General features: G+C 44.8%; 1 protein-coding gene across 5 annotated transcripts in view; it reads left to right on the top strand.

Moving 5' to 3' along the window:
* The window catches only part of UTP18 (UTP18 small subunit processome component), a 134,292-nt gene that overhangs the window by 79,518 nt on the left and 27,573 nt on the right, over positions 1 to 27,201 (top strand). For all 5 annotated transcript variants that reach the window (XM_063961256.1, XM_063961259.1, XM_063961255.1 and 2 more), the window contains 3 exons: positions 13,751 to 13,841; positions 22,921 to 23,044; positions 24,339 to 24,513. In XM_063961256.1, coding sequence (XP_063817326.1) covers positions 13,751 to 13,841; positions 22,921 to 23,044; positions 24,339 to 24,513 — 390 coding nt within the window. The remainder of the gene's footprint in view (positions 1 to 13,750; positions 13,842 to 22,920; positions 23,045 to 24,338; positions 24,514 to 27,201) is intronic.

Consider the following 27,201-nt stretch of genomic DNA (forward strand, 5'->3'; position numbering starts at 1 on the left):
AGGACAAAAAGCAGAGCCTGCAGGCAAGAGGTGTCAAAAATACTCTTCTGGGCGGAACAAAAATGCAAGAGCAATGTCAGCAATTTTCAATCTGGTTGTGGACAACTTGGAGGCGGACTTCCTGAGTAGTCACGATCTCTACCCGGGGGAGTGGGGGCTCCACCATCTGGTGTTCCAGCAGATCATCGACCGGTGGGATTGGCCACAAATAGACATGATGGCTTCTCAGCCCAACAAGAAACTTCCCTGGTATTGCTCATGGACCACGGACCCTCAGGCGAGGGCAGTGGACGCACTGGCATCGCCTTGGCCGTACCGGCTAGTCTACCTGTTTCCTCCAATTCCATTGCTCCCAAGGGTGCTAAAGCGAATCAAGAATCAAGGAGTACATGCAATTCTGATTGCCCCGGATTGGCCTCGGAGGGCGTGGTACGCGGATCTTCTGGACATGTCCGTCGAAGACCCTTGGCCTCTACCACTACAATGAGATCTTCTTCAACAAGTACCGTTCGTCAACCCGGACTTACGGCGAATTCATTTGACGGCATGGAGGTTGAGCGGAACATCCTAGCTCACAAGGGCCTTTCCAAGAAGGTTATTGCTACCATGATTGAGGCCAGAAAACCTGTGACGTCAAAACACTATCATCATATGTCTCTTGGTGCAAGGAACGCACATATCCGCCTGCGGAGTTCCACTTGGGACGTTTCCTGCAGGCTGGTGTGGATAAGGGCTTACGTCTGTGTTCCATTAAGGTCCAGATTTCAGCCCTCTCCATTTTCTTCCAGAAGAAATTGGCAGTGTTGCCAGAAGTTCCGACCTTCTAGCAAGAGGTACTCCACTACAACCTCCTTTTGTGCCGCCTACGGCACCCTGGGATTTGGATGTTGTGTTGGCATTTCTACAGTCCTCCTGGTTTGAACCTCTGATGACTGTAGAAGATAAGTACCTCACGTGGAAGACAGTGATGTTACTGACCCTGGCTTCTGCTCGACGTGTTTCAGAATTGGGGGCCTTATCGTGTAAAAGTCCGTATTTGGGGGGTGATTCCAAGTTGATCGCAGCAGGATTTTTGTTAGCAATTGGGCAAAACCATGTGCACTGCAGGGGAGGCAGATATAACATGTGCAGAGAGAGTTAGATTTGGGTGGGGTGTGTTCAATATGCAATCTAATTTGCAGTGTAAAAATAAAGCAGCCAGTATTTACCCTACACAGAAATAAAATAACCCACCCAAATCTAACTCTCTTCACATGTTATATCTGCCTCCCCTGCAGTGCTCATGGTTTTGCCCAATTGCTATCAAAAATCCTCCTGCGATCAACTTGGAATTACCCCCTTGGTCTTTTATGAGGACAGAGTGGAGCTCCGGACTAAACAGGAGTTCCTGCCGAAGGTTGTCTCCGCATTCCATCTGAATCAACCTATTGTGGTTCCGTTTTGTTCTGACGCTTCTGCTCCTCCGGAGTCTTTGGATGTGGTGCGTGCTTTGAAGATCTATGTCAAACACACAACTTGGGTCAGGAAGACGGATTCCTTGTTCGTGCTATATGAGGCGCAGAAAAAGGGTTGTCCTGCTTCAAAGCAGTCCATTGCTCGTTGGATTAGGCTTACTATCCAACAGGCCTATGTGTCGGCAGCCTTACCTGTTCCTAAGTCTCTGAAGGCCCACTCTACAAGATCAGTGGGCTCCTGCTGGGCGGCTGCCCGTGGAGTCTCGGCCTTGCAACTATCCCGAGCTGCAACCTGGCCTGGGAAGAACACTTTTGTGAAATTCTACAAATTTGATACCCTGGCCAAGGAGGATACCCAGTTTGGGCAGGCGGTGCTGCAGACATCTCCGCACGTTCTGGAAGCTTTGGGACGTCCCCATCATACTAATTCTGTCCCCAATATCCCTTACGGATGCTAGAGAAAATAGGATTTTAAATACCTACCGGTAAATCCTTTTCTCGTAGTCCATAAGGGATATTGGCCGCCCGACTCTGTGCGGTTACTTTCTGCAGGTTCTCTGTTCTGTGTTACCTGTTCAGCTGTTACTGTTGCCAGACGTTGCTGACCTGGCTATGTTTTGGTGTACTAGTGTATAATTCTCACCACCATTATTGTTGTTATGTTCCTTCTCTCAAGTATGTCATTCTCCTTCGGGTACTGTTTTACCTATAACTGACCTGTAGGTGGAGGCATAGAGAGGAGGAGCCAGCACACACAGTTGAAGAAAGTTAAAGTGGTCCCGTCTATACCCCATCGTACTAATTCTCTCCCCAATATCCCTTATGGACTACGAGAAAATGGTTTACCGGTAGGTATTTAAAATCCTATTTTTAATGTCTACCGGTAAATCCTTTTCTCGTAGTCCATAAGGGATATTGGGTGCCCACCTAAGTGCGTGGACTTTTCTGCAGGTTCTTGTTCTGTAGTTACCTGTTCAGCTGTTGCTGTTGTTGTTACCAGCTGTTGCTGGTTGTTGTTTGTTAGTGGTGTGCTGGTGTGTAAATCTCACCACCTTTTCTGTTATCATGTTCCTTCTCTCATATATGTCCTTTTTCCTTCGGGCACGTTTTTACCTATAACTGCTTGTGGGAGGGGGCATAGAGGGGAGGAGCTAGCACACCCAGTTGAAGAAATTTAAAGTGCACCAGCTCCTTTGGACCCCGTCTATACCCATCGTACTAGATTCCCCCAATATCCTTTATGGATCCTAGAGGATGCTGGGGACTCCGTAAGGACCATGGAGATAGACGGGCTCCACAGGAGACATGGGCACTTTAAGAAAGAATTTAGTTCCTGGTGTGCACTGGCTCCTCCCTCTATGCCCCTCCTCCAGACCTCAGTTTGATACTGTGCCCAGAGGAGCTGTGTGCTTTTCAGTGAGCTCTCCTGAGTTTACTGATAGAAAGTATTTTGTTAGGTTTTTTATTTTTAGGGAGCTCTGCTGGCAACAGACTCCCTGCATTGAGGAACTGAGGGGAGAGAAGCAGCCCTACTCTCTGAAGCTAGGTCCTGCTTCTTAGGCTACTGGACACCATTAGCTCCAGAGGGATTGGTACGCAGGATCTCACCCTCGCCGTCCGTCCCAGAGCCGCGCTGCCGTCCCACTCGCAGAGCCGGAAGCTAGAAGCCGGGTGAGTATGAGAAGAAAAGAAGACTTCACAGGCGGCAGAAGACTTCATGATCTTCACTGAGGTAACACACAGCACTGCAGCTGTGCGCCCTGGGCAGCAATATAAACCTCTTATTTGGCAATAGGAGCATATATACAGCTGGACACTGTATATATGCAGGAGCCCCCGCCAATTTTACACTTAGAGCGGGACAGAAGCCGGCCGTCGAGGGGGCGGGGTTTCTCCCTCAGCACTCACCAGCGCCATGTTTTTCTCCACAGCACCGCTGAGAGGAAGCTCCCCGGACTCTCCCCTGCTTATACCACGGTAGAAGAGAGGGTTTTAAAGAAGAGGGGGGGCACATAATTCTGCGTTGATAATAACAGCGCTACTGGGTGAACATTAAATTGCTGTGTTTTTTCCTGGGTCATATAGCGCTGGGGTGTGTGCCGGCATACTCTCTCTCTGTCTCTCCAAAGGGCCTTGTGGGGGAATTATCTTCAGATGAGCATTCCCTGAGTGTGTGGTGTGTCGGTACGTCGGTGTCGACATGTCTGAGGTAAAAGGCTCTCCTAAGGAGGAGATGGAGCAAATGTGTGTGTGAGTGGTGTCTCCGTCGACAACGCCGACACCTGATTGAATATGTGAAATTAAGTGCTAAGGTAAATTTATTGCACAAAAGAGTGAGAACAGACAGTGAATCTACACATGTCTGTCCCTATGTCGCAGAGACCTTCAGAGTCTCACAACGCTCACTATCCAAACTAATAGACACTGATATCGACACGGAGTCTGACTCCAGTGTCGACTTCGATAACGCAAAGTTACAGCCAAAACTGGCAGAAAAGTATTCAATATATGATTATTGTAATAAAAGATAATTTCCATATCACTGATGACTCATCTGTCCCTGACACAAGGGTACACATGTTTAAGGGGAAGAAAGCTGAGGTAAATTTCCCTCCTCTCATGAAGAGACTACAGATTCCCCCAAAGAATTCTCAGGGAATATCCTTTCCCTACTAGGGCCAGGATACGATGGGAATCTTCCCCTAGGGTGGACAAAGCTTTGTCACGTTTACCCAAAAGGTAGCGCTGACTTAACAGCTATCCTCAGGGATCCTGCAGATAGCATGCAGTAAAAGTACTTTGAAGTCCATTTACACACATTCTGGTACGCTACTCAGACCGGCGATTGTGTCGGAATGGGTTTATAGCGCTGTAGCAGCGTGGACAGATACCTTATCAGCGGAGATTGAAACCCTAGATAAGGATACTATGTTATTGACCCTAGTATATGTATACATATATGTATATATATATGTATATATATTCGATTCGTAATGTCCGCACTCACAGCAATAAACAGTCACCGTCGGGGTGCTCCTCAAGAAGGCCCAAATTTGGACATCCACATATACCAGATATTTATCCAGATCCAAACAGAAATCCAGAATAGAGAGCACTCACCAGTCCAACTTCATTAAAGAATTTATTAGTACATCAGTGTCAGCACATGATGTCGACGTTTCGGCTTTGGTAAGCCTTTTTCAAGACAGCCCAAGAGACATCTGCTCAGCATGCCAGGAATAAGCATACTGACACCCTCTCACAGGCTCCCTTATATAGTGCACATACTTATTTAATTACCTTAATTACCGGAAATGTGTAACCTAGCATTATATTAACACAACAGTACATTTTTCCACTTAAAATATACATCGTGTGACACAACTACACGGTATATTGGCCCTTTATATATATATATATACAACAGGCAATAATCCATACATGTTAGCTATTTAGATAATTACTGGAGTATCATACTGGCGGCATTACCGGAAGCGTCTCACTTGCGCTCCACCGGCATCAATATGCGTCTTACCGCTCTCAGTGGCAACTTTGCCGGAAGCGCGTCATATCACGCCCATCCGGCAACCACATGTCACAGGATGTGTGTCATTTGCGTCTCACAGCGGAATTATTTGCGTTCCACCTATACTATACCCCGGAAGAATACATATTTCACAATTACCTCTAAATAGAATGCCCATTATAAATAACATACGGACCATACCAGGCATTGTCATCACAGTGTATATCAAAACTACACAAAGGAGCCCATGAGCCATCACCACACCACAATAAAATACCTAACAAACAACTATAATGAAATGCTAACCATGCCAGATCCGGCCCCCAAGTAAAAAACACCTGCGGGCCAAAAGTGCATGTCAGCAAATCCATATCGTAAGATATTAAAAACTAATAAATAGTCAAAAATTTACTAATAGATGGTATAGAATAATATACTATTACATTGTACTTCTCGCTAAAGATCAATCGGGATCATATTGTTGTACTCTATACTCAGTGGATAAAGATTTTTAAAGGATTATTCTCATTCAGCCCACGTGGTACAACAGTGTCAAGTGTGTAAATCCAGCGTGCTTCAAGTTTCTTCAGGGCGAGGACTCGATCCCCACCTTTCACCTTTTCTGGAACTTGGTCAATGACCATACAACACAAAGATGAAACCTGATGATTATACTGGAGAAAATGTTTAGCCACAGGTTTGTCGGTTTCCTTTGTTTCAATCGCCGACCTAATCGAATATCTGTGGTTTGCCATTCTATCCCTGAACGGCCTACTTGTCATTCCAGTGTAGTATAAGCCACACGGGCAAATCACCACATAGACAACAAAAGCACTCGTGCAGGTAAGATTATAGCGAATCTTGATTTTAGTGCCATTATGCGGATGTCGGATATCTCTTCCACTTATCATCGAGTTACAGGTAGTGCATCCTTTGCATTTGAAGCAACCTGTTCTACCTGATCTTAGCCAATGTGAGGAAGTCTTAGTCGGCTGCATGGTTGGTCGCATTAGCAACTGACGTAGGTTAGGACCTCTTCGATATGCTCTCATTGGGGGTCTGCTACCCCTGAGGTTCAATTGTGGGTCCGATGTCAACATTGGCCAGTGCTGATTGTAAATGTCCCCAGTGATATGTGAAGTATGATCATATGTGCTCACATGTACCATTCGATCATTTCTCACAGATTTATCCGCTTTGCTCAATGGATTTCTAAAGCGATGGTACGCCTTCTTAATACATCTGTTTAGGGTTATGGGTGAGTACCCTCTTTGTAAAAATCTGGTTTTCATCTCCTCTATCTGCAGTTCAGCAAGTTCATGTGAGAAATTTATTCTGAGTACTCTCAGGAACTGAAATATCGGTAGACTTTCCTTTAACATTGGTGGATGTTGACTTGTGGCTAATAAGGTGGTATTTCTGTCAGTCACCTTTCGAAAAAGCGTAGTACCAAGTCCAGCACCCTCTCTCCATACTGTTACATCCAAGAATGTCACTGCAGTCTGATCCATATTGTAAGTAAATCTGATAGGCCCCTCTAATCTATTGAGCGTACCTATCTTTTTGATCAATTCGTCCCTCGTGCCAGACCAGAGTAAAATAATATCATCAATAAACCTCATATACCTAATCAATTTAGATGCATATTGTGACAATATATGTTTACATTTATATACTGCCATATATAGATTGACATATGCCGGTGCAAGGTTAGAGCCCATGGCTGTGCCATTGACTTGGGCAAAATAATCCATTCCATACATAAAGTAATTTTGTTTCAAAACCAGTGTAATCAGGTTAGTTAGAAATCCTATTGGTGGTTTTTTATGTTGGGCTTCAATTAAATGCTGTTCAATCGCCTCAATCCCCTCTGAGTGTGGTATTACAGTATACAACGATTGTACATCCAGTGTTACTAACCACACTTCTGATTCTGGTAACTCAATATCTTTAATTTTAGACAAAAAATCAGATGTATCTCGCACATAGCTACTGGTTTTGCATACCAATGGTTGCAAAAATTGATCAATATAGATAGCAAGCGGTTGGAGGAGTGACCCTTTGGCCGAAACTATCGGACGACCCGGCGGGTCCTCCAATTGTTTGTGGACCTTCGGCAAGGTATACAGTATTGGTGTAACAGGGTATTCAACCTTCAAGAATGCAACTGTAACCTCATCAATCCAGCCTGCCCTGAATCCTAAATCAATGGTCTCATCTATGGTTTTCTTATACATATTAGTGGGATTGCCCTTCAGCTTTACATATGTACATTCATCAGAGAGTTGGCGTCTGACCTCACTGTCATATTGACACCAATCCTGAATCACCACCGCCCCGCCTTTATCAGCGGGACGTATGGTGATATTCTTATTATCCCTTAAGGATTTTAATGCAGTCCTTTGTTCAGCTGACAAGTTAAAGTACTTAGGCGAATTTCTCACCCTATTAATTTTATCTGTTTCAACCATCCGTGTAAACGTTTTAATGCTGGCATTGTAAGATATTGGGTCATAATGACTAGGCTGTTTACATTTAATGGGCTCATTGAAATCACTCTTATTGCCAAATTGCTACCTCAGTCTCAATTTACGTCCCAAACGATAGTTAACAATCATCCAATTAAATGGATCATGTTTCGTTGTGGGGACAAAAGAGAGGCCAAGTGACAATACTGACCTTTCCGCATCATTTAGGGTGTATGAGGAAAGATTAAAGACTGTACTTAAGTCCGTGGTTTCGGACCTCTTCTTTTTACAGTTCCCACCCCTCCTTTGTTGGCCCCTCGGCCTCCTCCTCTTCGGAAGGGGGGATATACATAATCGCCTGTCCCTAAAAAACGCTCCCTTCTAATTTCATTGGAGTCAGTAGTTTCTCCCTCAGAAGACGATTGTACTGAGGAATTCCCTTGTAAACCTGGTCTCTGTCGACGATATCTAAAGGGACGTCTAGCTCGATTATCATTGGAATTTCCAAGTAACCACCTGTAAACAGTGTGTAGTTTGTAATCACTATTTACAGTTTCAAGCTTTTTACGTTTAAATTGTAATAATTCCTGTTGATACTTATCAATCTGTCCCTTGAGCTTCTCAACCCAGGGTTCTGTTTTGTCACTCACATTTTTTTTCATATGCAAACTTTTAAAGGCATCAATTTCCAACCGCAATTTCTTGAGCTCACTAGTTACTTCCTCTATTACGAGGAGGATAAGGTCTGACGAGCACTTGTTGAGGACAGCGCACCACTTTGTACAAAACGTAGGATTATTCCTCCCCAGGGTTGGTACATTATGCACCCTGAATCCCCTGGGTATTTTTTTAGACCGATGATATTCGCTAAGGAATTGGCCATGCAGGACCAGATCTGTTTCACGTTTACTCATTCTAAGAAGTTTATTATATAAATCAGACACTGATTTATACGCCAGTTGCTAATGCGACCAACCATGCAGCCGACTAAGACTTCCTCACATTGGCTAAGATCAGGTAGAACAGGTTGCTTCAAATGCAAAGGATGCACTACCTGTAACTCGATGATAAGTGGAAGAGATATCCGACATCCGCATAATGGCACTAAAATCAAGATTCGCTATAATCTTACCTGCACGAGTGCTTTTGTTGTCTATGTGGTGATTTGCCCATGTGGCTTATACTACACTGGAATGAAAAGTAGGCCGTTCAGGGATAGAATGGCAAACCACAGATATTCGATTAGGTCGGCGATTGAAACAAAGGAAACCGACAAACCTGTGGCTAAACATTTTCTCCAGTATAATCATCAGGTTTCATCTTTGCGTTGTATGGTCATTGACCAAGTTCCAGAATTAGTGAGAGGTGGGGATCGAGTCCTCGCCCTGAAGAAACTTGAAGCACGCTGGATTTACACACTTGACACTGTTGTACCACGTGGGCTGAATGAGAATAACCCTTTAAAAATCTTTATCCACTGAGTATAGAGTACAACAATATGATCCCGATTGATCTTTAGCGAGAAGTACAATGTAATAGTATATTATTCTATACCATCTATTAGTAATTTTTGACTATTTATTAGTTTTTAATATCTTACGATATGGATTTGCTGACATGCACTTTTGGCCCGCAGGTGTTTTTTACTTGGGGGCCGGATCTGGCATGGTTAGCATTTCATTATAGTTGTTTGTTAGGTATTTTATTGCGGTGTGGTGATGGCTCATGGGCTCCTTTGTGTAGTTTTGATATACACTGTGATGACAATGCCTGGTATGGTCCGTATGTTATTTATAATGGGCATTCTATTTAGAGGTAATTGTGAAATATGTATTCTTCCGGGGTATAGTATAGGTGGAACGAAATAATTCCGCTGTGAGACGCAAATGACACACGTCTTGTGACATGTGGTTGCCGGATGGGCGTGATATGACGCGCTTCCGGCAAAGTTGCCACTGAGAGCGGTGAGACGCATATTGATGCCGGTGGAGCGCAAGTGAGACGCTTCCGGTAATGCCGCCAGTATGATACTGCGGTAATTATCTAAATAGCTAACATGTATGGATTATTGCCTGTTGTATATATATAAAGGGCCAATATACCGTGTAGTTGTGTCACACGATGTATATTTTAAGTGGAAAAATGTACTGTTGTGTTAATATAATGATAGGTTACACATTTCCGGTAATTAAGGTAATTAATTAAGTATGTGCACTATATAAGGGAGCCTGTGAGAGGGTGTCAGTATGCTTATTCCTGGCATGCTGAGCAGATGTCTCTTGGGCTGTCTTGAAAAAGGCTTACCAAAGCCGAAACGTCGACATCATGTGCTGACTCTGATGTACTAATAAATTCTTTAATGAAGTTGGACTGGTGAGTGCCCTCTATTCTGGATTTCTGTTTGGATCTGGATAAATATCTGGTATATGTGTGTATATGTGTATATATATATATATATATAGATAGATAGATAGATATATGTATAGATATAAAAGATGCTGTCATATATATATATATATATATATATATATATATATATATATATATAAAACATGCCCAAAGAGACATTAGTCTACTGTGTTCTAGAGTCAACGCTATGTCGATTTCTGCTAGACGTGATGCCGACTAAAAGAGGCATATGTAAGGTTTACCTTACAAGGCTGAGGAATTGTGTGGAGAAGGGCTCTCGGACCTTGTCTCCACAGCTATAGCTGGTAATTCTGATCTTTTGCCTTATATTCCCTCACAGCCTAAGAAAGCACGACATTATCAAATGCAGTCCTTTCGGTCGCAGAATAACAAGAAAGTACGAGGAGCGTCCTTTCTTACCAGAGGTTAAGGGCACAGGGCACAGCTAGTTCCCAGGAACAGAAGTCCTCCCCGGCCTCTACTACATCCACCGCATGACGCTGGAGCTCCACTAAGGGAGTCCTTCCCAGTGGGAGCACATCTTCGACTCTTCAGCCACATCTGAGTTCACTCACAGGTGGATCCCGGGGCAATAAAAATTGTTTCTCAGGGTTACAAGCTGGAATTCGAAAGGTGCCTCCTCGCCGGTTTTTCCTTATCGGACCTACCGGCTTCACCCCCAGAAAGGGAGATAATATTAAATACAATTCACACATTGTATCTCCAACAGGCGGTTCTCAAGGTTCCCCTCCTGCAACAAGGAAGGCGATATGACACAACCTTGGCTGTAGTCCCGAAACCGTACGGTTCGGTCAGACTTATTTTAAAATTAAAATCTCTGAACCTATACGGGAAAAGGTTCAAATTTAAAGTGGAATCGCCCAGAGCGATCATCGCCAGCCTGGAAGGGGGGGATTTGATGGTGTATCTAGACATAAAGGCTGCATACCTTCATGTTCCCATTCATCCACCCCATCAGGCGTACCTGACACTTGCGGTACAGAATTGTCATTACCAATTTCAGGGTAATTGGCGGAAATAATGGTGCTCCTACGCAAGCAAGGAGTCACAGTTATCCCATACTTGGACGATCTACTAATAAGGGCGAGATTAAAAGAGCAGTTGTTCAACAGCGTGTCACTTTCGCTGAAGGTGTCACAGCAACACGGCTGGATTCTCAATTTCCCGAGGTCACAGTTGGTTCCTATAACTCGTCTGCCCTTCTTGGGTTTGATTCTGGCTACAGACCAGAAAGGGGTTTACCTTCAGATAGAGAAGGCCCAGGAACTCATGACTCTAGTCAGGGACCTATTGAAACCAAGACAGGTGTCAGTGCATCACTGCCCTCGAGTCCTGGGAAAAACATTCCCTTAGGCAGGTTCCATGCGAGGACTTCAAATGGGACCAAGTGGTCCGGGTCACATCTACAGATTCATCAGTTGATCACCCTATCCCCCAGGGCCAGGGTATCTCTCCTGTGGTGGCTGCAGAGTGCTCACCTTATAGAGGGCCGCAGATTCTGCATTCAGGACTGGATCCTGGTGACCCCGGACGCGAGCCTCCGAGGCTGGGGAGCAGTCACACAGGGAAGAAATTTCCAAGGTTTTTTGGTCAAGTCAACAGACTTGTCTTCACATCCACATATTGGAACTAAGGGCCATATACAACGCCCTACGTCAAGCGGAGACCTTTCTTCGCGACCAACCGGTTCTGATCCAGTCAGACGACGTCACCGCGGTAGCTCATGTAAACCGCCAAGACGGCACAAGGAGCAGAGTGGCGATGGCGGAAGCCACCAAAATTCTTCGCTGTGCGGAGAATCATGTAAGAGCACTGTCAACAGCGTTCATTCCGGAAGTGAACAACTGGGAAGGCAGACTTCCTCACCAGACATACGTCCTGGAGAGTGGAGACTTCATCAGGAAGTCTTCGCACAGATTGCTGTTCGGTGGGGACTGCCACAGATAGACATGATGGCGTCCCGCCTTAACAAAAAGCTGCAGAGTTATTGCGCCTGGTCAAGAGACCCTCAGGCAGTAGCGGTAGACGCCCTAGTGACACAGTGGGTGTTCCAGTCAGTATATGTATTTCCTCCTCTTCCTCTCATATCCAAGGGTTGAGAATAATAAGAAAAAGGAGGAGTGAGAACAATCCTCATTGTTCCAGATTGGCCACGAAGGATCTGGTATCCGGATCTGCAGGAAATGCTTACAGAAGATCCGTGGCCTCTTCCTCTAAGGCAGGACCTGTTGCAACAGGGCCCATGTCTGTTCCAAGACTTACCGCGGCTGCGTTTGACGGCATGGCGGTTGAACGCCGGATCCTAGCGGAAAAAGGCATTCCAGATGATGTCATTCCTACGCTGATAAAGGCTAGGAAGGACGCGACATCTAAACATTATCACCGTATATGGCGAAAATATGTTTCTTGGTGGGAGGCCAGGAATGCTCCTACGGAGGAATTCCATCTGGGCCGTTTCCTTCACTTCCTACAAACTGGAGTGGATTTGGGCCTAAAACTTAGGCTCCATTAAGGTTCAGATCTCGGCCCTATCCATTTTCTTTCAAAAAGAATTGGCTTCTCTCCCAGAAGTTCAGACTTTTGTGAAGGGAGTGCTGCATTTTCAGCCTCCTTTTTGTACCTCTGGTGGAGCCCTGGGACCTTAACGTGGTGTTAAGTTTCCTTAAGTCACACTGGTTTGAACCACCTAAAACGGTAGAGTTAAAATATCTCACTTGGAAGGTGGTCATGTTATTAGCCTTGGCTTCGGCTAGGCAAGTGTCGGAATTGCGGCTTTGTTTCATAAAAGCCCCTATCTGGTTTTCCATGTCGATAGAGCGGAGTTGCGGACACGTCCTCAATTCCTGCCTAAGGTGGTATCATCCTTTCATATGAACCAGCCTATTGTGGTGCCTGTGGCTACGCGTGACTTGGAGGACTCCAAGTCCCTGGATGTGGTCAGGGCTTTGAAAATTTACGTAGCCAGAACGGCTAGAGTCAGAAAAACAGAATCACTGTTTGTCCTGTATGCTGCCAACAAGCTTGGCGCTCCTGCTTCAAAGCAGACTATTGCTCGCTGGATTTGTAACACCATTCAGCAGGATCATTCTATGGCTGGATTGCCGTTGCCTAAATCGGTTAGGGCCCATTCCACTAGGAGGGTGGGCTCTTCTTGGGCGGCTGCCCGAGGGGTCTCGGCATTACAGTTGTGCCGAGCTGCTACTTGGTCAGGTTCAAACACTTTTGCTAAGTTCTACAAGTTTGATACCCTGGCTGAGGAGGACCTCTTGTTTGCTCAATTGGTGCTGCAGAGTCATCCGCACTCTCCCGCCCGTTTGGGAGCTTTGGTATAAACCCCATGGTCCTTACGGAGTCCCCAGCATCCTCTAGGACGTTAGAGAAAATAAGATTTTACTTACCTGTAAATCTATTTCTCGTAGTCCGTAGAGGATGCTGGGTGCCCGTCCCAAGTGCGGACTTCTTCTGCAATACTTGTATATAGTTATTGCTTCAATAAGGGTTACGTTATAGTTGCATCGGTCTTGATCTGATGATATGTTGTTTTCATACTGTTAACTTGGTAGTTATCACAAGTTATACGGTGTGATTGGTGTGGCTGGTATGAATCTTGCCCTTTGATTAACAAAATCCTTTCCTCGTACTGTCCATCTCCTCTGGGCACAGTTTCTCTAACTGAGGTCTGGAGGAGGGGCATAGAGGGAGGAGCCAGTGCACACCAGGAACTAAATTCTTTCTTAAAGTGCCCATGTCTCCTGCGGAGCCCGTCTATCCCCATGGTCCTTACGGAGTCCCCAGCATCCTCTACGGACTACGAGAAATAGATTTACCGGTAAGTAAAATCTTATTTATTTGTTGTTTTTGTTTTTGGTCAGACAAAGGAGCTGATTGGAAGTATGAAGATGAATGGGAAATCTGTCCGAGCAGTGTTTTCTCCAGACAGCAGTAAAATCTTTTCAAATTCTGGTAATGATTTTAAAAAGCAATTATAAAGTGCCATTATCACCTTGAATTTGTATTTTATTATTTGATTACAAGTACCCTTACTTGGAAAGCTTGCACCAACCTCGACCTGCTAACCCCACACCTAACCCTCCGCCCCCTCAGCTTATCCCTAAACTCCCCTACCCCCCACAGCCTAACCCTAGCCCTCCCCGGCATACTTACATTTGGGATTCCAATGTTGGAATTCCAGCTCCTGTCTTCTGAACACTGACATCCTGAATGTCAAGATGCCAACTACATCCCTCTCCTAGACTGATTCCAGTATGATTTAGCCCCCTCTACTCCATTGGAACTGCCCTTACTAAAGTGATTTATGATGTTCTTACTACTGAATACAGTGGTCGTTTACCTCCACTCATTCTCCTTGACATGTCTGCTGCCTTAATGTGGACCACTTCTCTTCCTCAAACGTGCCAATCTTTCGTTCTCCACGACTTTGTCCTTTCACCGTCAACTTTACTTCTCTAACTGCTTTTCTTACTGACTCGACCAGAACCCTCTCCCTCAACTTGCCAGTGTACGCAAGGGTCTATTCTTGGCACCTTCCCTTTTCTCTTTACACATACTTGCTTGGAGGTTTCATCAACTCCTTCAATAACACTTCTACACTGATCACACCAACATTTCTTTTTCATCCACTAGGGGTCACTGGAGTACTCTTGGGATATGGACGGCGTAGCAGAACAAAGGCACTGAATATTTAAATTTAGAACTCTCCACCCCTCCATATCCCAGAGTACCTCGGTGTACGACCTCAGTGTTTTTTCGGTGCTCACAGCACTAACATCGGCTTGTGGGAGTTCCCACACTTGTGGAAGATTTTATTAATTTTTCATTTTTATTTTTACTTTTTACACTTCCCTTCCCAGTTTCTAGAAAAACATGGGTCCGGGATGGTGCCGCTGCAAGGCAGCGCATGGCGTGTCGGTCCTCACAAAGAGCACCCTCACAGCCACAGGCAGCCTACTGTCTCCTGCAAGCTGGACGGAGCTTACAGATAGAAGCCCCGTCGCAGCCATGAACTGAGAAGCTAGACGGAGCTTACAGATAGAAGCCCCGTCGCAGCCATGAACTGAGAAGCTAGACGGAGCTTACAGATACAAGCCCCGTCGCAGCCATGAACTGAGAAGCTAGACGGAGCTTACAAATAGAAGCCCGTCGCAGCCATGACTGGAGACATGATCAGATAAGGTAGGCTGGGGAACGGGACGGTCAGCGCAGGCTGCCGCCCGCTATGTGGGGTATTGTAATGCCGCTTCCGCCGCTCATACATCCGCCCGTCAGACGCCCCAGCCGCGCCATACAGCAGCCGCTCCGTCCGGCCATCCCAGCCGCTACGTCCGGCCGCCCAGCATGCCAGAACCGGCGCCGCTCCGTCCACCCGCAGACAGCGCTAAGAGTGACAACGGGCCGCCGCTCCGTCCGGCCGCCTAGCAACGGCCACCCGCAGACGCTCCGTCAGTCACCAGCAGAAGCAACGGAGCGCTCCTGGTGACCTCTGCTGCTCGGCAAAAGCCTCCCTGCAAGAATTCCCTGGCTTCCCGCTGAGACACAGCGTTACAGGGAGCACGGGGGGAAGGGGGGCGGTGGAATCTGGCGGATTACAGCGGCAAGGTGATGTAAAATATTCACTAGATAATAATGATGGTGAGGCATGTATTGTAACACTGGAGGCATGTATTGTAACATGCCCTGTGATTATTTAATGTCTGTTATTATCACTGTATAATAAGGCTATTGAGCCTATATTAATGATGGTGAGGCATGTATTGTAACACTGCAGGCATGTATTGTAACATGCCCTGTGATTATTTAATGTCTGTTATTATCACTGTATAATAAGGCTATTGAGCCTATATTAATGATGGTGAGGCATGTATTGTAACACTGCAGGCATGTATTGTAACATGCCCTGTGATTATTACTGTATAATAGGCTATTTAGCCTATATTAATATTATCACTGTATAATACGCTATGAGCCTATATTAATGTCTGTGAAGAGCATATATATATTTATTCACACTAGAGCATGTGTTGTACCCTGCTTGTGATTATCATTGTATAATAGGCTATATTAACACTGAAACAATTGTTCTGTGATTATCAGGGTCAGCATGGCATTGGGGCCATTTTAACCATGCTTCCTGTTGTTTTACAGTTGTAATTCCGGAACATTCCTGCCATACATCTCTACGCCACCAGAGGCGCAGGGGTGTTAGTGGGAATTTTTGGTTCTGGTTTCACATAGGCTGCCCATGTGAACTGCTTTTCAGCCAGAAATAAATATATATTACACACCTTCAGATAATAACTTTACTAAGTCGTGCAGGTGTCTGTCCGTTGCCTATTGTGGTGTCTGTATGCATAGGGAGTAAGGCTCCAGCGCAGACTAAAAATACTTTTAAACGAGACATAAATCTACCACATGTTCACTATGTGTGTAGGCTTTCAGAATCCCAGATCCTATGTTAAACATTGGCAATTCAAATTAACTCCGCTCGACAAGAGCGGTAAGATCGACGGAAGTTATTCCGCAAGCTCTAAGGAAGGAGTCTTTCCAAAGGTACAATTTTCCTTTGGGTACCAAGGTGTTAATTTAACTGGTCTTATAATTTAATGCAGTCGGATAATTCTATGTCACACCTCACATTAAACCAGCACAGATAGTGCGGGGTTTGGGCAATCATACATTGCTAATGACCAGTGAGTGAGTCAATGTCTCGAATTTACAGAGACTAAGGAGACTCTAACATCTAATCCGTCGAATTTAATAAACAACAGATTTTCAATGAATTTCTTATTTAGAATATCTGACTAAGATTTAAGTCTATTTACCCGTTTCCACATCTAAGTGGGAGAATCCACCATTGGTGAATTCGTCTGTGTCAAACATAAACACCCAAGATACATTTGGCTCACTAGGCGCTCTATGTATGGAAACAATGACGATCACGTTTGACTTATCGTTAATACAAAGCGCCAGAGTATCTCTGTAAAGCTTCTGCTGACGGCTGTTACCTCGATTCTCGCTTTTTAGCGTCGCTAGTTTCAGCACGACAGGGCCAGAAGTTGTTTAATAAATTTCAAAACGAAAGTCTTTAGAATCCAGTCTTTTCAAGGCTGTGGTACAAGTCAAGACTTGTAACACCAGGGCGCTAAAGTCAACAAGACAGTGGCTTGACGACCTCTTAGGCCATCTCGAATTTCCAATTGTTGAAGCGCGCCTTTACACATATGCCGGGTTTCCAAACATCCACTCATGGATATATCCGCTATTTAAAGGTTAAAATACTGCCTCTGTCGGACGAAATTAAGAGTTTTGGCAGGTTGCCATTCAGTCTCTGCTGTTTTCAGCTGTTTTTATTTCCAGCCATGGTACACCAACAGAGTCAGGGTTACTTATTCCCCTCTGTTTGGCGTAACGAAACCAGAGGGCTCCGTCGCAGTCTCAATCAGCAAGTCACTTACTGCAGTTTGGAAAATGGAATTTCTGCGGTTAGTATTTGCATAATTGGAGCCACAAAATGGCACAATTGCGCTTGATCTTCAATACCCATTCCGGTTTGGTCACCGCATCACAGGTTCTAGAGTTTTGCAAAACGCCACAACCATTAACCATTTCATCTACCGTTTGGCTTCTTGTCAACGCCTCGGGTATTTACCAAAGTGATGTTGGTGATGATAGCTCATCTCAGAGCCCTGCCAGTGACAATCGTTCCATACTTAGACGATCTGCTCATAAGAACTCTGTCTCAACAGAGATTCTTCTTACTGGCGCTACTAACGTACACCATGGTGGCAGGTCAAGTTCAAAAAGCAATCGCATCTAATTCCGTCTCAACGACTTCAATTCCTAGGTATGATTATAAATACGGTAAATCAAAGACATTTACCTACTACACCAGCAAGAACAAATATACCAGCTAGTACAATTAGTGCAAAAGCCACGCACACTAACGGTACATTGGTGTATTCGCCTATTAGGAACAATAATGTGTTTTCAAAGCGCGTTAGTTCGCTGGCCTTCTCTCGCGTTTCCCACAGGGGGGCGAGGGTGTATATACTCTGGACGAGAGTCTCAGAGGTTGAGGAGTTGTAGTTAAAAGCAGCGACAGGGGTTCTAAAACGGATCACGACAGATTGCTGTCTATAAATGTCCTGGAACTCCGTGCAATTTACAATGCACTACATGCTTTGCTTTCAGTCTGTCCAAGTACAGTCAGACAACGCAACGGGAGTTGCATATACATCAGGGAGGACCAAGAAGCCACATGTCAATGCGGCAGGTAGCTTGAATCCTCAATTGCCCAGAACACCATTAGGTGATGTTGTCGCCAGGGTTCATTCCGGAAGTGAATATCTGTTAGACAGATGATCTCACCCGTCGGGATTTATATCCTGAAAACTGGGCATTCAATCCAGAGGTGTTTCATATGTGAGTCCACAGAAGGGGTTACCCTCAGGTATACATGATGGCATCTCGCCACAATTACAAACGCTCAGTATGTGTACAAAACGACAGATCACAAGGGCAGTGGCGGTGGAGGTTCTCACATTCGTGTGGTCATTCAGCATCGTGTATCTGGCTCCACCAGTTTCCGCTGCTCTCTCCGTTGCTAAAACGGATCATAAGACAGTTCGTCACAGTCATATTGGTGATATCTCATGGGTTTCGGAGAGCTTGCTTCTTGAATCTCCAAGGAATACTTGCACACGATCTTGGCCCGCTCATAATACGTCCAGCCTGTTACAACAGGGACCGTTCTTTTACCCCTAGTTACCTATGTACCTATTACCTATGTACCGCGGCTGCGGTTGACGGGGTGGGGGTTCAGACCGCCCTCTTAAGAAAAGAAATAGGGCATTACAGTATCGGTTATACCAACCATGTTACGAGCTAGTAAGCCGCTTACGGCAGATCATTATTACAAAATTTGGTGTGCCTATATAGGTGGTGAAGCTCGGAAGTTTCCGACATCATCTTTCAAGTTACCCGTATTCTGTTATTTTACAAACAGGGTGGGATTGAGAACTGCGTTTATCTGCACTGAGGGTGCAGGTATCTGTGTGGTCAAGTTATTTTCAAAGACGTTTGACTCTATTGCGTCGGTACACACCTTTCTACAAGGTGTCATCAAAGTGCAGCCTCCATTTGTCCCACCTACAGTGCCAGGCGACTTGAGGTTGGGTTCAGATTTCTTACAGTTTTCATATTTGAACCCTTACAACAAATGGGGATTACGTTTCTCACTTGGAAAACGTTTTTCTTCTAGCCTTAGCTTCGGCAAGGGTTTTGGTTTTATATTTGGGTGCCTTGTATTCCAAGCCACCGTATTTGAGTTTTCTCATGACAAAGCAGAACTTCGGACGAATTCCGATTTCTTATTCTTCACATCAATACACCAATAGTGGTTCCTGTGTTGACAGCACATTCTAGAATTCTAAATGTGGTACACGCATTACGCGTCTATATGTCCCGAACGTCTACAGTACGTAATACGGATACGTTGTTTGTTCTCTATGATGCTGCCAACTGGGGTTAGCCAGTTTCTCAGCAGACATTATCCAGTTGGATAAAAATGATTACAAGTCAGGCTTACTTTAAGGCTAAGTTACAGTCGCCTACGTCAGTAATAGCTCATCCCACAGGTTCTGTGGGAATGTCAGGACCAGCTGGTCGTGGAGCGTCTACGACACGGCTACATAGCTTTCAGTGCACACGTTTGTGCACGTTTACACGTTATGAAACGGTTGCGGCATCAGCATCTAGCTTTGGCCGCCTACTGTTACAAGTGCCAAACAGCTCTCCCGCCCACGAGGGAAGCTTTGGTACGTCCCAAGAGTACTCCAGTGACCCCTAGTGGATGAAAAAGAAAATAGGATTTTGGTACTTACCAGGTAAATCCTTTTCTTTGAATCCATAGGGGGCACTGGACGCCCACCCAGAGCAGTTTTACCTGGGTTGTTTTAAGCTCAGAGGAGCTTATGGTAACACATTTTACCTGGTTTGTATTAAGCTCAGAGGAGCTTATGGTAACACAGTTTCACCGATTGGTTCAAAGTATAAAGGTCTATCGGTTATGGTGTCAACTGTTTAGTTGACAGTAACGTTATGGGTCAACTTTGTTGTTGTCCGTTATGTTATAGGAATTCTCCATTGTCAACCTCTCTATATAGTTCCTGTTCGCTCAGTAAAAAACACTGAGGTCGTACACTGAGGTACTCTGGGATATGGAGGGGTGGAGAGTTCTAAATTTAAATATTCAGTGCCTTTGTTCTGCTACGCCGTCCATATCCCAAGAGTACTCCAGTGCCCCCTATGGATTCAAAGAAAAGGATTTACCTGGTAAGTACCAAAATCCTATTTTCTCTATTTCACTCAAATCCACTCTACACCCTGATGTTTCCCTGTGGAACCCAGTGTACCTCGCAGAAAGGGAGTTAACCATGGTAAGTGTACCATAACTCTCCTTTTGCTTTCTCTTTCTCTTGTCAATCTCGTCCTGGATGTCCAATTATGTTCTCATTCTCAGCATGTCCAAATCTGAACTCATTGATTACTCTCATCGTTGACTCTCACCTCTCCAGCCTTTAGTTGCTCCATCCCCTTGTAAAATCCTTTATATCCACACTTCGTCCTCTCTGCTCCACTACTGACTGCTTCCCCTCCTACCTCTGGTTACACATTCTCAGGCCTGCATCCAATATTCAAGAACTGGCTAGTACTGTAGATCTAGTCTCTTCATTAAAGCTTATTAGCGAAGCTCATTACATAGCACCTCTGACCACTCACCTACCCTTTCCCAGTTCAATGTCCTGGTTACACCCCTCTATATTAAACACTAAGCCATCACAGCCATTTTGTTTTCCAGCACAATCGGTGTCACCAGTGTGCTTTTGTTCCTGTGCCCGACTGGTGGCTTTGTGCTGTTTGCTCGCCCACTTGTTGGGTTTCTTTGAGTGTTCATTTACAAATCAAGAAAAAATAATACATTACGTAAAATTTTTATTCTGAGAAAAGGATTTAACACAAGTATGAAAATAATTTTTATTTCTCTTGCAAGGATGCAGTTGGTAACATAGTAACATAGTATCTAAGGTTGAAAAAAGACAATTGTCCATTGAGTTCAACCTATTTGTGGTCTCCTATGCAGGATTATTTGGTATAAAATTTTGACTGATGTTGATGACTGCCGTTATGTTTTACCCCTCTTTTTTATAATAAACATAGTGCGTGACTATGCACCATAACCCTGGATATCCTTATCCATTAGAAATTTATCTAACCCATTCTTAAACGTGTTGACTGAGTCGGCCATTACAACTCCCTCAGGCAGGGAATACTCCCTCATGCAGGGAAAGTAGCGATAAAGTGAGGTGTAGATTGTGATTAGGACAATAGAAGTAATATATGAGAGTTAAAACATACTTTCCGTGTGTGTGTGTGTTTTTTTTTTATGTATTGCTCTTTTGTCCAACTCTTGACTGTGGTTATTGTGCAGGTACACCTACCCACACTGATTACGTGTGGGTACACAAAAGAAACCAGAATTAATGATTAATTAATTAATTATTGTACATTTTGAAACTTCAGTTATCCTCAAGGTACTCTCCACTTGAGTGAATACATTTTTTTTAACTCCGTTGATACCTTTCAGTGCTTTTGCCTTTTTTTGTTTCAACTCTTCAATATCTGCAAAACGTTTTTCATTAAGGTCTCTTTTCATCCGAAAATTGCACAGGGCGGGATCGGGTGAATACAGTGGGTGAGACAGAGGGTGTCATGTTGTTTTTAGTTAAAAATTGCTTAACACTCAGTGCTGTGTGGGCAGGCGCTTTTTACCAGTCTCCTATTCGCCACAATTTGGGACGTCTTTTCGTGAAATCGCGACGCAACCTTTTCAAAACTTCCAAATAAAAACTTTGGTTGACAGTTTAACCCAGGGATACAAATTCTTAGTGCACAATCCCTCTTACATCAAATGAGTCGTGTGAATCAGCCATCACAAAAGTAGGCAAATGGGTGAATAACTCGTTAAAAAAAAATGATGGCAGTCAAACGCTACCTTCCCCCGCAACGTCAGTGGGGATACTGGCTCTGAAGGGTTCCACAAACATTCACCAAGTGGAGGAAACCCGTACTACAAGTGCCCGCCCTCTAGAAAACGATTCCGGTTTCTTTTGGGTACTCACATCGTAGATCATTTGTTAACGAAATGGCTTTTCGGAAGTAGCTAACTGAGTTTGAAAAGATCATCGTAGGCTGCACGATCTCCTGATTCAATGGCGATGCTAGACTGGTATACAGAAAATTTGGTAACCCGGATGGACTGGCCAGCTCAGAGACCAGATCTTAACCCCATTGAGCACCTCTGGAATGAATTGGAGCAACGGGTGCGTTCTAGACCAACTTGACCTTCTTCATTGTCACAGTTGGTCACTGTACGCGTGCTGTTGTCCAAGAACTTGTGGAAAATTTACCAAGAAGGGTGTCTGCAGTAATCACTACACGGGGTGGACTTACAAAGTACTGACGTCAATAAAATCTTGTTGATGTATTTTCTGTCAGTGTCCACTCACTTTTGTCTGCATAGTGTAAGTTGATTAATCTGGCCAATAAGAATACAACTTTTTATTTTTTGAATGAGTTAGATATTTGACAGTGTTTTGCAGTTAAAAATACAATGAGAATTGCGTCACATAAAATAACTTGGCTTTATATCTTCTATGCAGTACAGACAGTGTAATGGTTAGCATTACTGCCTCACAGCACTGAGGTCAAATCCCACCATAGCCCTAACTGTGTGGAGTTTGTATTTTCTCCCCCTGCTTGCGTGCGCTTTCTCCGGTTTCCTCCCACAACCCATATACTTGTATACACTAGTAGGTTAATTAGCTCCTGACAAAAATTATCCCTAGTCTGTGTATGTTCATGGGCAGATTAGACGGGCCAAGTGTTTCTGATCTGCCGTCAAAATTCTATATCTGTATACACGATTTTGTGCATGTGAAAACTTTTATTCTTTCTGATTGTTTAGAGGATGGTGATGTGTATGTTTGGGATGTTAAAAGCCGGCAATGTCTAAACCGATTTATTGATGATGGCAGCTTATTTGGTACGTCTCTGGCTGTATCGAAAGATGGCCGTTATGTGTCTTGTGGGTAAGTGTTTAGTAATATATTTGTTTACTGCTCCCATCTGCATTCTCTTGTCAAAAATGTATCTGAAAGGCACATATATGTGTTGCGGGGGTGGGGTTGCAGTACTGCTTCTGCTGCTGTCATAAAGTAAAGTGCAGTGTGCTGTCATGGCCAGCAGTTACCATTAGGTCAACTTAGGCACTTGCCCAATGTTTCTGTGGTTTGGGGCACCTAAAGCTCTGGATGAGTGTAATGCCACTGACTGATGAAAATAAGAAGCTACTGGCTGCATTTACTTCAAGTGAGGCTATTGCTCCTCCTCTATGGGGTATATTCAATTAGGGTCGAAAGCTGCTGTCTGTCGAAAAGACGGCAGTTTTTCGACTTTTTAAGGTCGAATTGTGATTCGACCTATTCAATCCCAGCTGTTTTTATTTGACAAGTCTGGGAATTCGACTTGTCGAATAGTACGTGAATCGGCAGTATAGCTGCCGATTTGCATACTTTTTAGTGAAACAGGGCCAAATTCGACAGAATTTGGCCCCGTTTCCGACCATCTCAGTCCGACATAAAAAAATGTCGGACTGAGATGTGGAACCCGAGAGGAGGAGACAGGTGAGAGAGCCCCGGGCAGACAGGGGAGAGCAGCGCTACAGCACAGCGCTGCAGGAGGATGTGTCACAGCCGTGCCGCTCACGGCAGCGTCCACCCGGCTCCAGCAAGTGAGGTCACGCTTGCTGGAGCTGGGTGGACACTGCCGTGAGGTTTGGCGGCTGTGAGACATCCTTCTGCAGCGCTGCTCTCCTCCGTCTGCCTGCGGCTCCCCCCGCTGGTCTCCCCCCTCTTCTCCGCTCACAGGTCTCATCTCAATTTGACTTTTTTTAAAGTCGAATTGAGATGGGATTGAATAGGGGTTGTCGGATCCATTCCGACAAATGCATGTCGGAATGGATCCGACCCTAATTGAATATACCTACTGTATGTATAGTTGGCTATGGTGTCTCAGCCAAGCTCTACACTTCCAGGGCCAGCAAAGAGAGAGAGACACCAAACCTAACCTCTGCTAACAGGTAAACAGCTTGGATTAGTGGGGAACATTAGTGGGGAAGTGGCACTGTTTCAGATGGAAAGGGGACAACTGAGAGGACTAGCACCAGCCCTGGGTTCAGCTGATTATTCACCTGTTTTTATTTTTATTTTTTGTTTTGTTTTTTTTTCTGCTCACCTTTGTACCCCTGTGATTGATTTGCAACTGAGGGCATATTCATAACCCACATGTGCTCAGCAGACTAGTTACCTGGGCTTTGTGTTTCAGGTCAAACTCTGGAGTTGTGAATATATATGGCTTTGATGACTGCCTACAACACACAAAACCTAAACCTGTGAAATCTGTAATGAACCTGGTGACCACTGTTTCATCACAAGTATTCAATTCACATACAGAAATCCTAGCAATAGCCTCCCACACAACGGATGAAGCTGTCAAACTGGTGAGTGCGTGTATTGTTTTTGATTATTTTTTGCTGTGCTATATTTTTCATTTTGACTACACAGTAAATTCAAAAATCTTGGTATTCATTGAGGCACTAAGGTAAAATATTATTCCATTCTAGCATGACCTCCTAGTGCAAATGTACTTTACATACTTGTACATTGTAAAGCTCAGATATCTTTTTGATCTACACGCCCCATTACAGACAGCTGAATTCCAAATGGGACTTGATACACATCGCAATTTCTTTATCATCCACTAGGGGTCACTGGAGTACTCTTGGGATATGGACGGGCTTCCGTAGGAACAGCACTGAATATTTAAATTTAGAAACACTCCACCCCTCCATATCCCCGAGCACTTCTCAGTGTTTTTTCTGTGCTCCACGTGGCAACAGCTCGGTAACTGAAGTCACGGTTACTTGAAGACATTTTTAATTTTTCTTTTTTCTTTTTTCTACTATTTGACACATCCCTTTCCCCCTTCCAAAAGGCAGGGTCAGGGATAGTGCAGCTGCTGATAGCAGCACGGGCGTGTCGGGCCTCTCTGAAAGAGCTCCCTCACAGCCACACACACAGCCTCCTGCACAGGCTGGCCGGCGCTTGTTTAAGAAGCCCCGTCGGAGCCTCCGCACAACTGCAGGATTCAGGTATGTGAAGGACGGGGCGGTCAGCTCCCGCTGCCGCCCCGAGGTGTGGGGACATTGTTAGCGCTTAGCGCTCCAGGCGTCTGTCCACGCCGCTGCTCTCCCCACTCAGCGCCCTCCCAACGGCCACAGCAGACCTCCGTGCAGGCGCTGATCTCCTCTCAGAGGCCGCCGGCCGCCGCAGCTCTCTCGCTCACGGGGCTGGCCGCCGTTCTTGCTCCGGGTCCCAACACGCGGCTCACTCGGGCTCACAGCGCTCTGCGATACCCGCTGGGGCCCCACACGCTGTGCTGCCGCTGCTCTGAGTCGAAAAGAGCAGGCAGCCATTACAGGGGGGACAAACAATAATAAATACAGGGGCAATAAGCGGCATATGAAATACTGCAGCAGCAGATAAGAGGCTGCATTATAATCAGTGAAAGTTTTGTAACCAGCACTAAGATTATATGTATAAGATTGCATGGCAGCCATGTTTAACCATGCTTCCTGTGTCTTCCTCCTGTGATTCCAGAACGTTCCTGTCCTACATCTCTACTCCACCGGAGGCGCAGGGGTGTAGTGGGAATTTGGGATCACATTTCTTAGTACTGGCCACGTGTACTGCACTTGGCCAGATATATATACAGAGACACCTGTCAAAGTCAGAAAAATATCTCTATGCACACTACCATATTTGCACCGCACACAGGTCCGTGCTGCGCATGCGTACGCTCTCCCGTACGTGCACATACTCACAGTCGCGGGCACCCGCAGGCGCATGGTATGCGTATTTACGGTAGAGTTTATGCGATCATAGCGTGCGACTCAATCATTACATATTTTCACTAATAATGTATTTTGTAGGTCATGGTCCCTTTGATAGATTCTGAAAGTTTGGTTAATATAGAATGTTCATGAACAGAGGAATCCCTCTTTGTTTGATACGAAGGGTCAGATAGGAGTAATACAGTGGTGTTTAGTATCCATCGGAAGAATATTTAATTAGAAATATTCCGGTGTTGGTTTGAAGCAGATCAATCGCTCGTGCGAATAGTTATGGACATAAGAAGTTTATGAACATTTACTTTATTTGCACTTTATTACCCATGCGGCGGGAAACTCAGTTTCCCTCCCACCTGAGCAGTTGGAAATAGTCACAGCCCACCTGTATGAATCAACCTATGACCTTTTGTTATAATGCGAAGCCGAATTCCTGTGTCCAATGAACAATGAGATTGTAGGGACCATTGAATTGTATTGTGTGTGGAGCATAAATAGCAGGCCGACCATATCCAACTTCACTCTCTTCAACGGTTCTCATTGCTGATAATCGGGAGCTGGATATCGAGGCGCATGCGATCGTTCCCCTTGTGCGTAAGTTTTCTCCGTAATCATATTATCTTACTGTGAGCCATTTCTCTCTCTCCCTCTCTTCTCTTTCTCTCGTATTTTCCCTTGATTAGACTTGAACTGTATTGTATTATATTTCCTGTGTAGTTATCTGGTTAGTTGGTTTATGTTATACTGTAGTGTATGCTTTGTACTGTGATTCTTTTTGCAAGTAATAGTCATAATACATATAATAGGTTTCGGACCCTAAGCCAGGTATCTGTGTATTCTTTATAGTGTTGAGTATTCTCTGAGCGTCGGTGACGCTCAAGCAGCTTTGTAGGTAATCAGGTTACACAAGGTTGCACTTACACTTTATCTCTACACTAAGGTTTACTGTGTATTTCATTGTTAGAGGTATAGATATAAAGGTTTAACGTTGTGAGCGTCTGCATCGCTGGTGATCTCCTCGTGGTCCCGAGCGCCGCTACGCTATAGCGAATCATTACGATAGTCAACAGCCAATAACGTGTCTGCCTGTGATCTCTTGGCCGTGAGTGAACGTGACGCTTGAGCGTCTAGATCACGGCTAAGCGATCGATACGCAACTAACGTACCCTTACGGTACTTCTTACGTAGCTAGCGTACAGTGTTCCTAGACCTCATAAAGGGTTATATACATGATAAATATTTAGCTTTATCAATTGGCGGCTCGTCCTGTCCTTCACATAT

Source organism: Pseudophryne corroboree, chromosome 3 (genome assembly GCF_028390025.1).
Source record: "Pseudophryne corroboree isolate aPseCor3 chromosome 3, aPseCor3.hap2, whole genome shotgun sequence".
NCBI lineage: Eukaryota > Metazoa > Chordata > Amphibia > Anura > Myobatrachidae > Pseudophryne > Pseudophryne corroboree.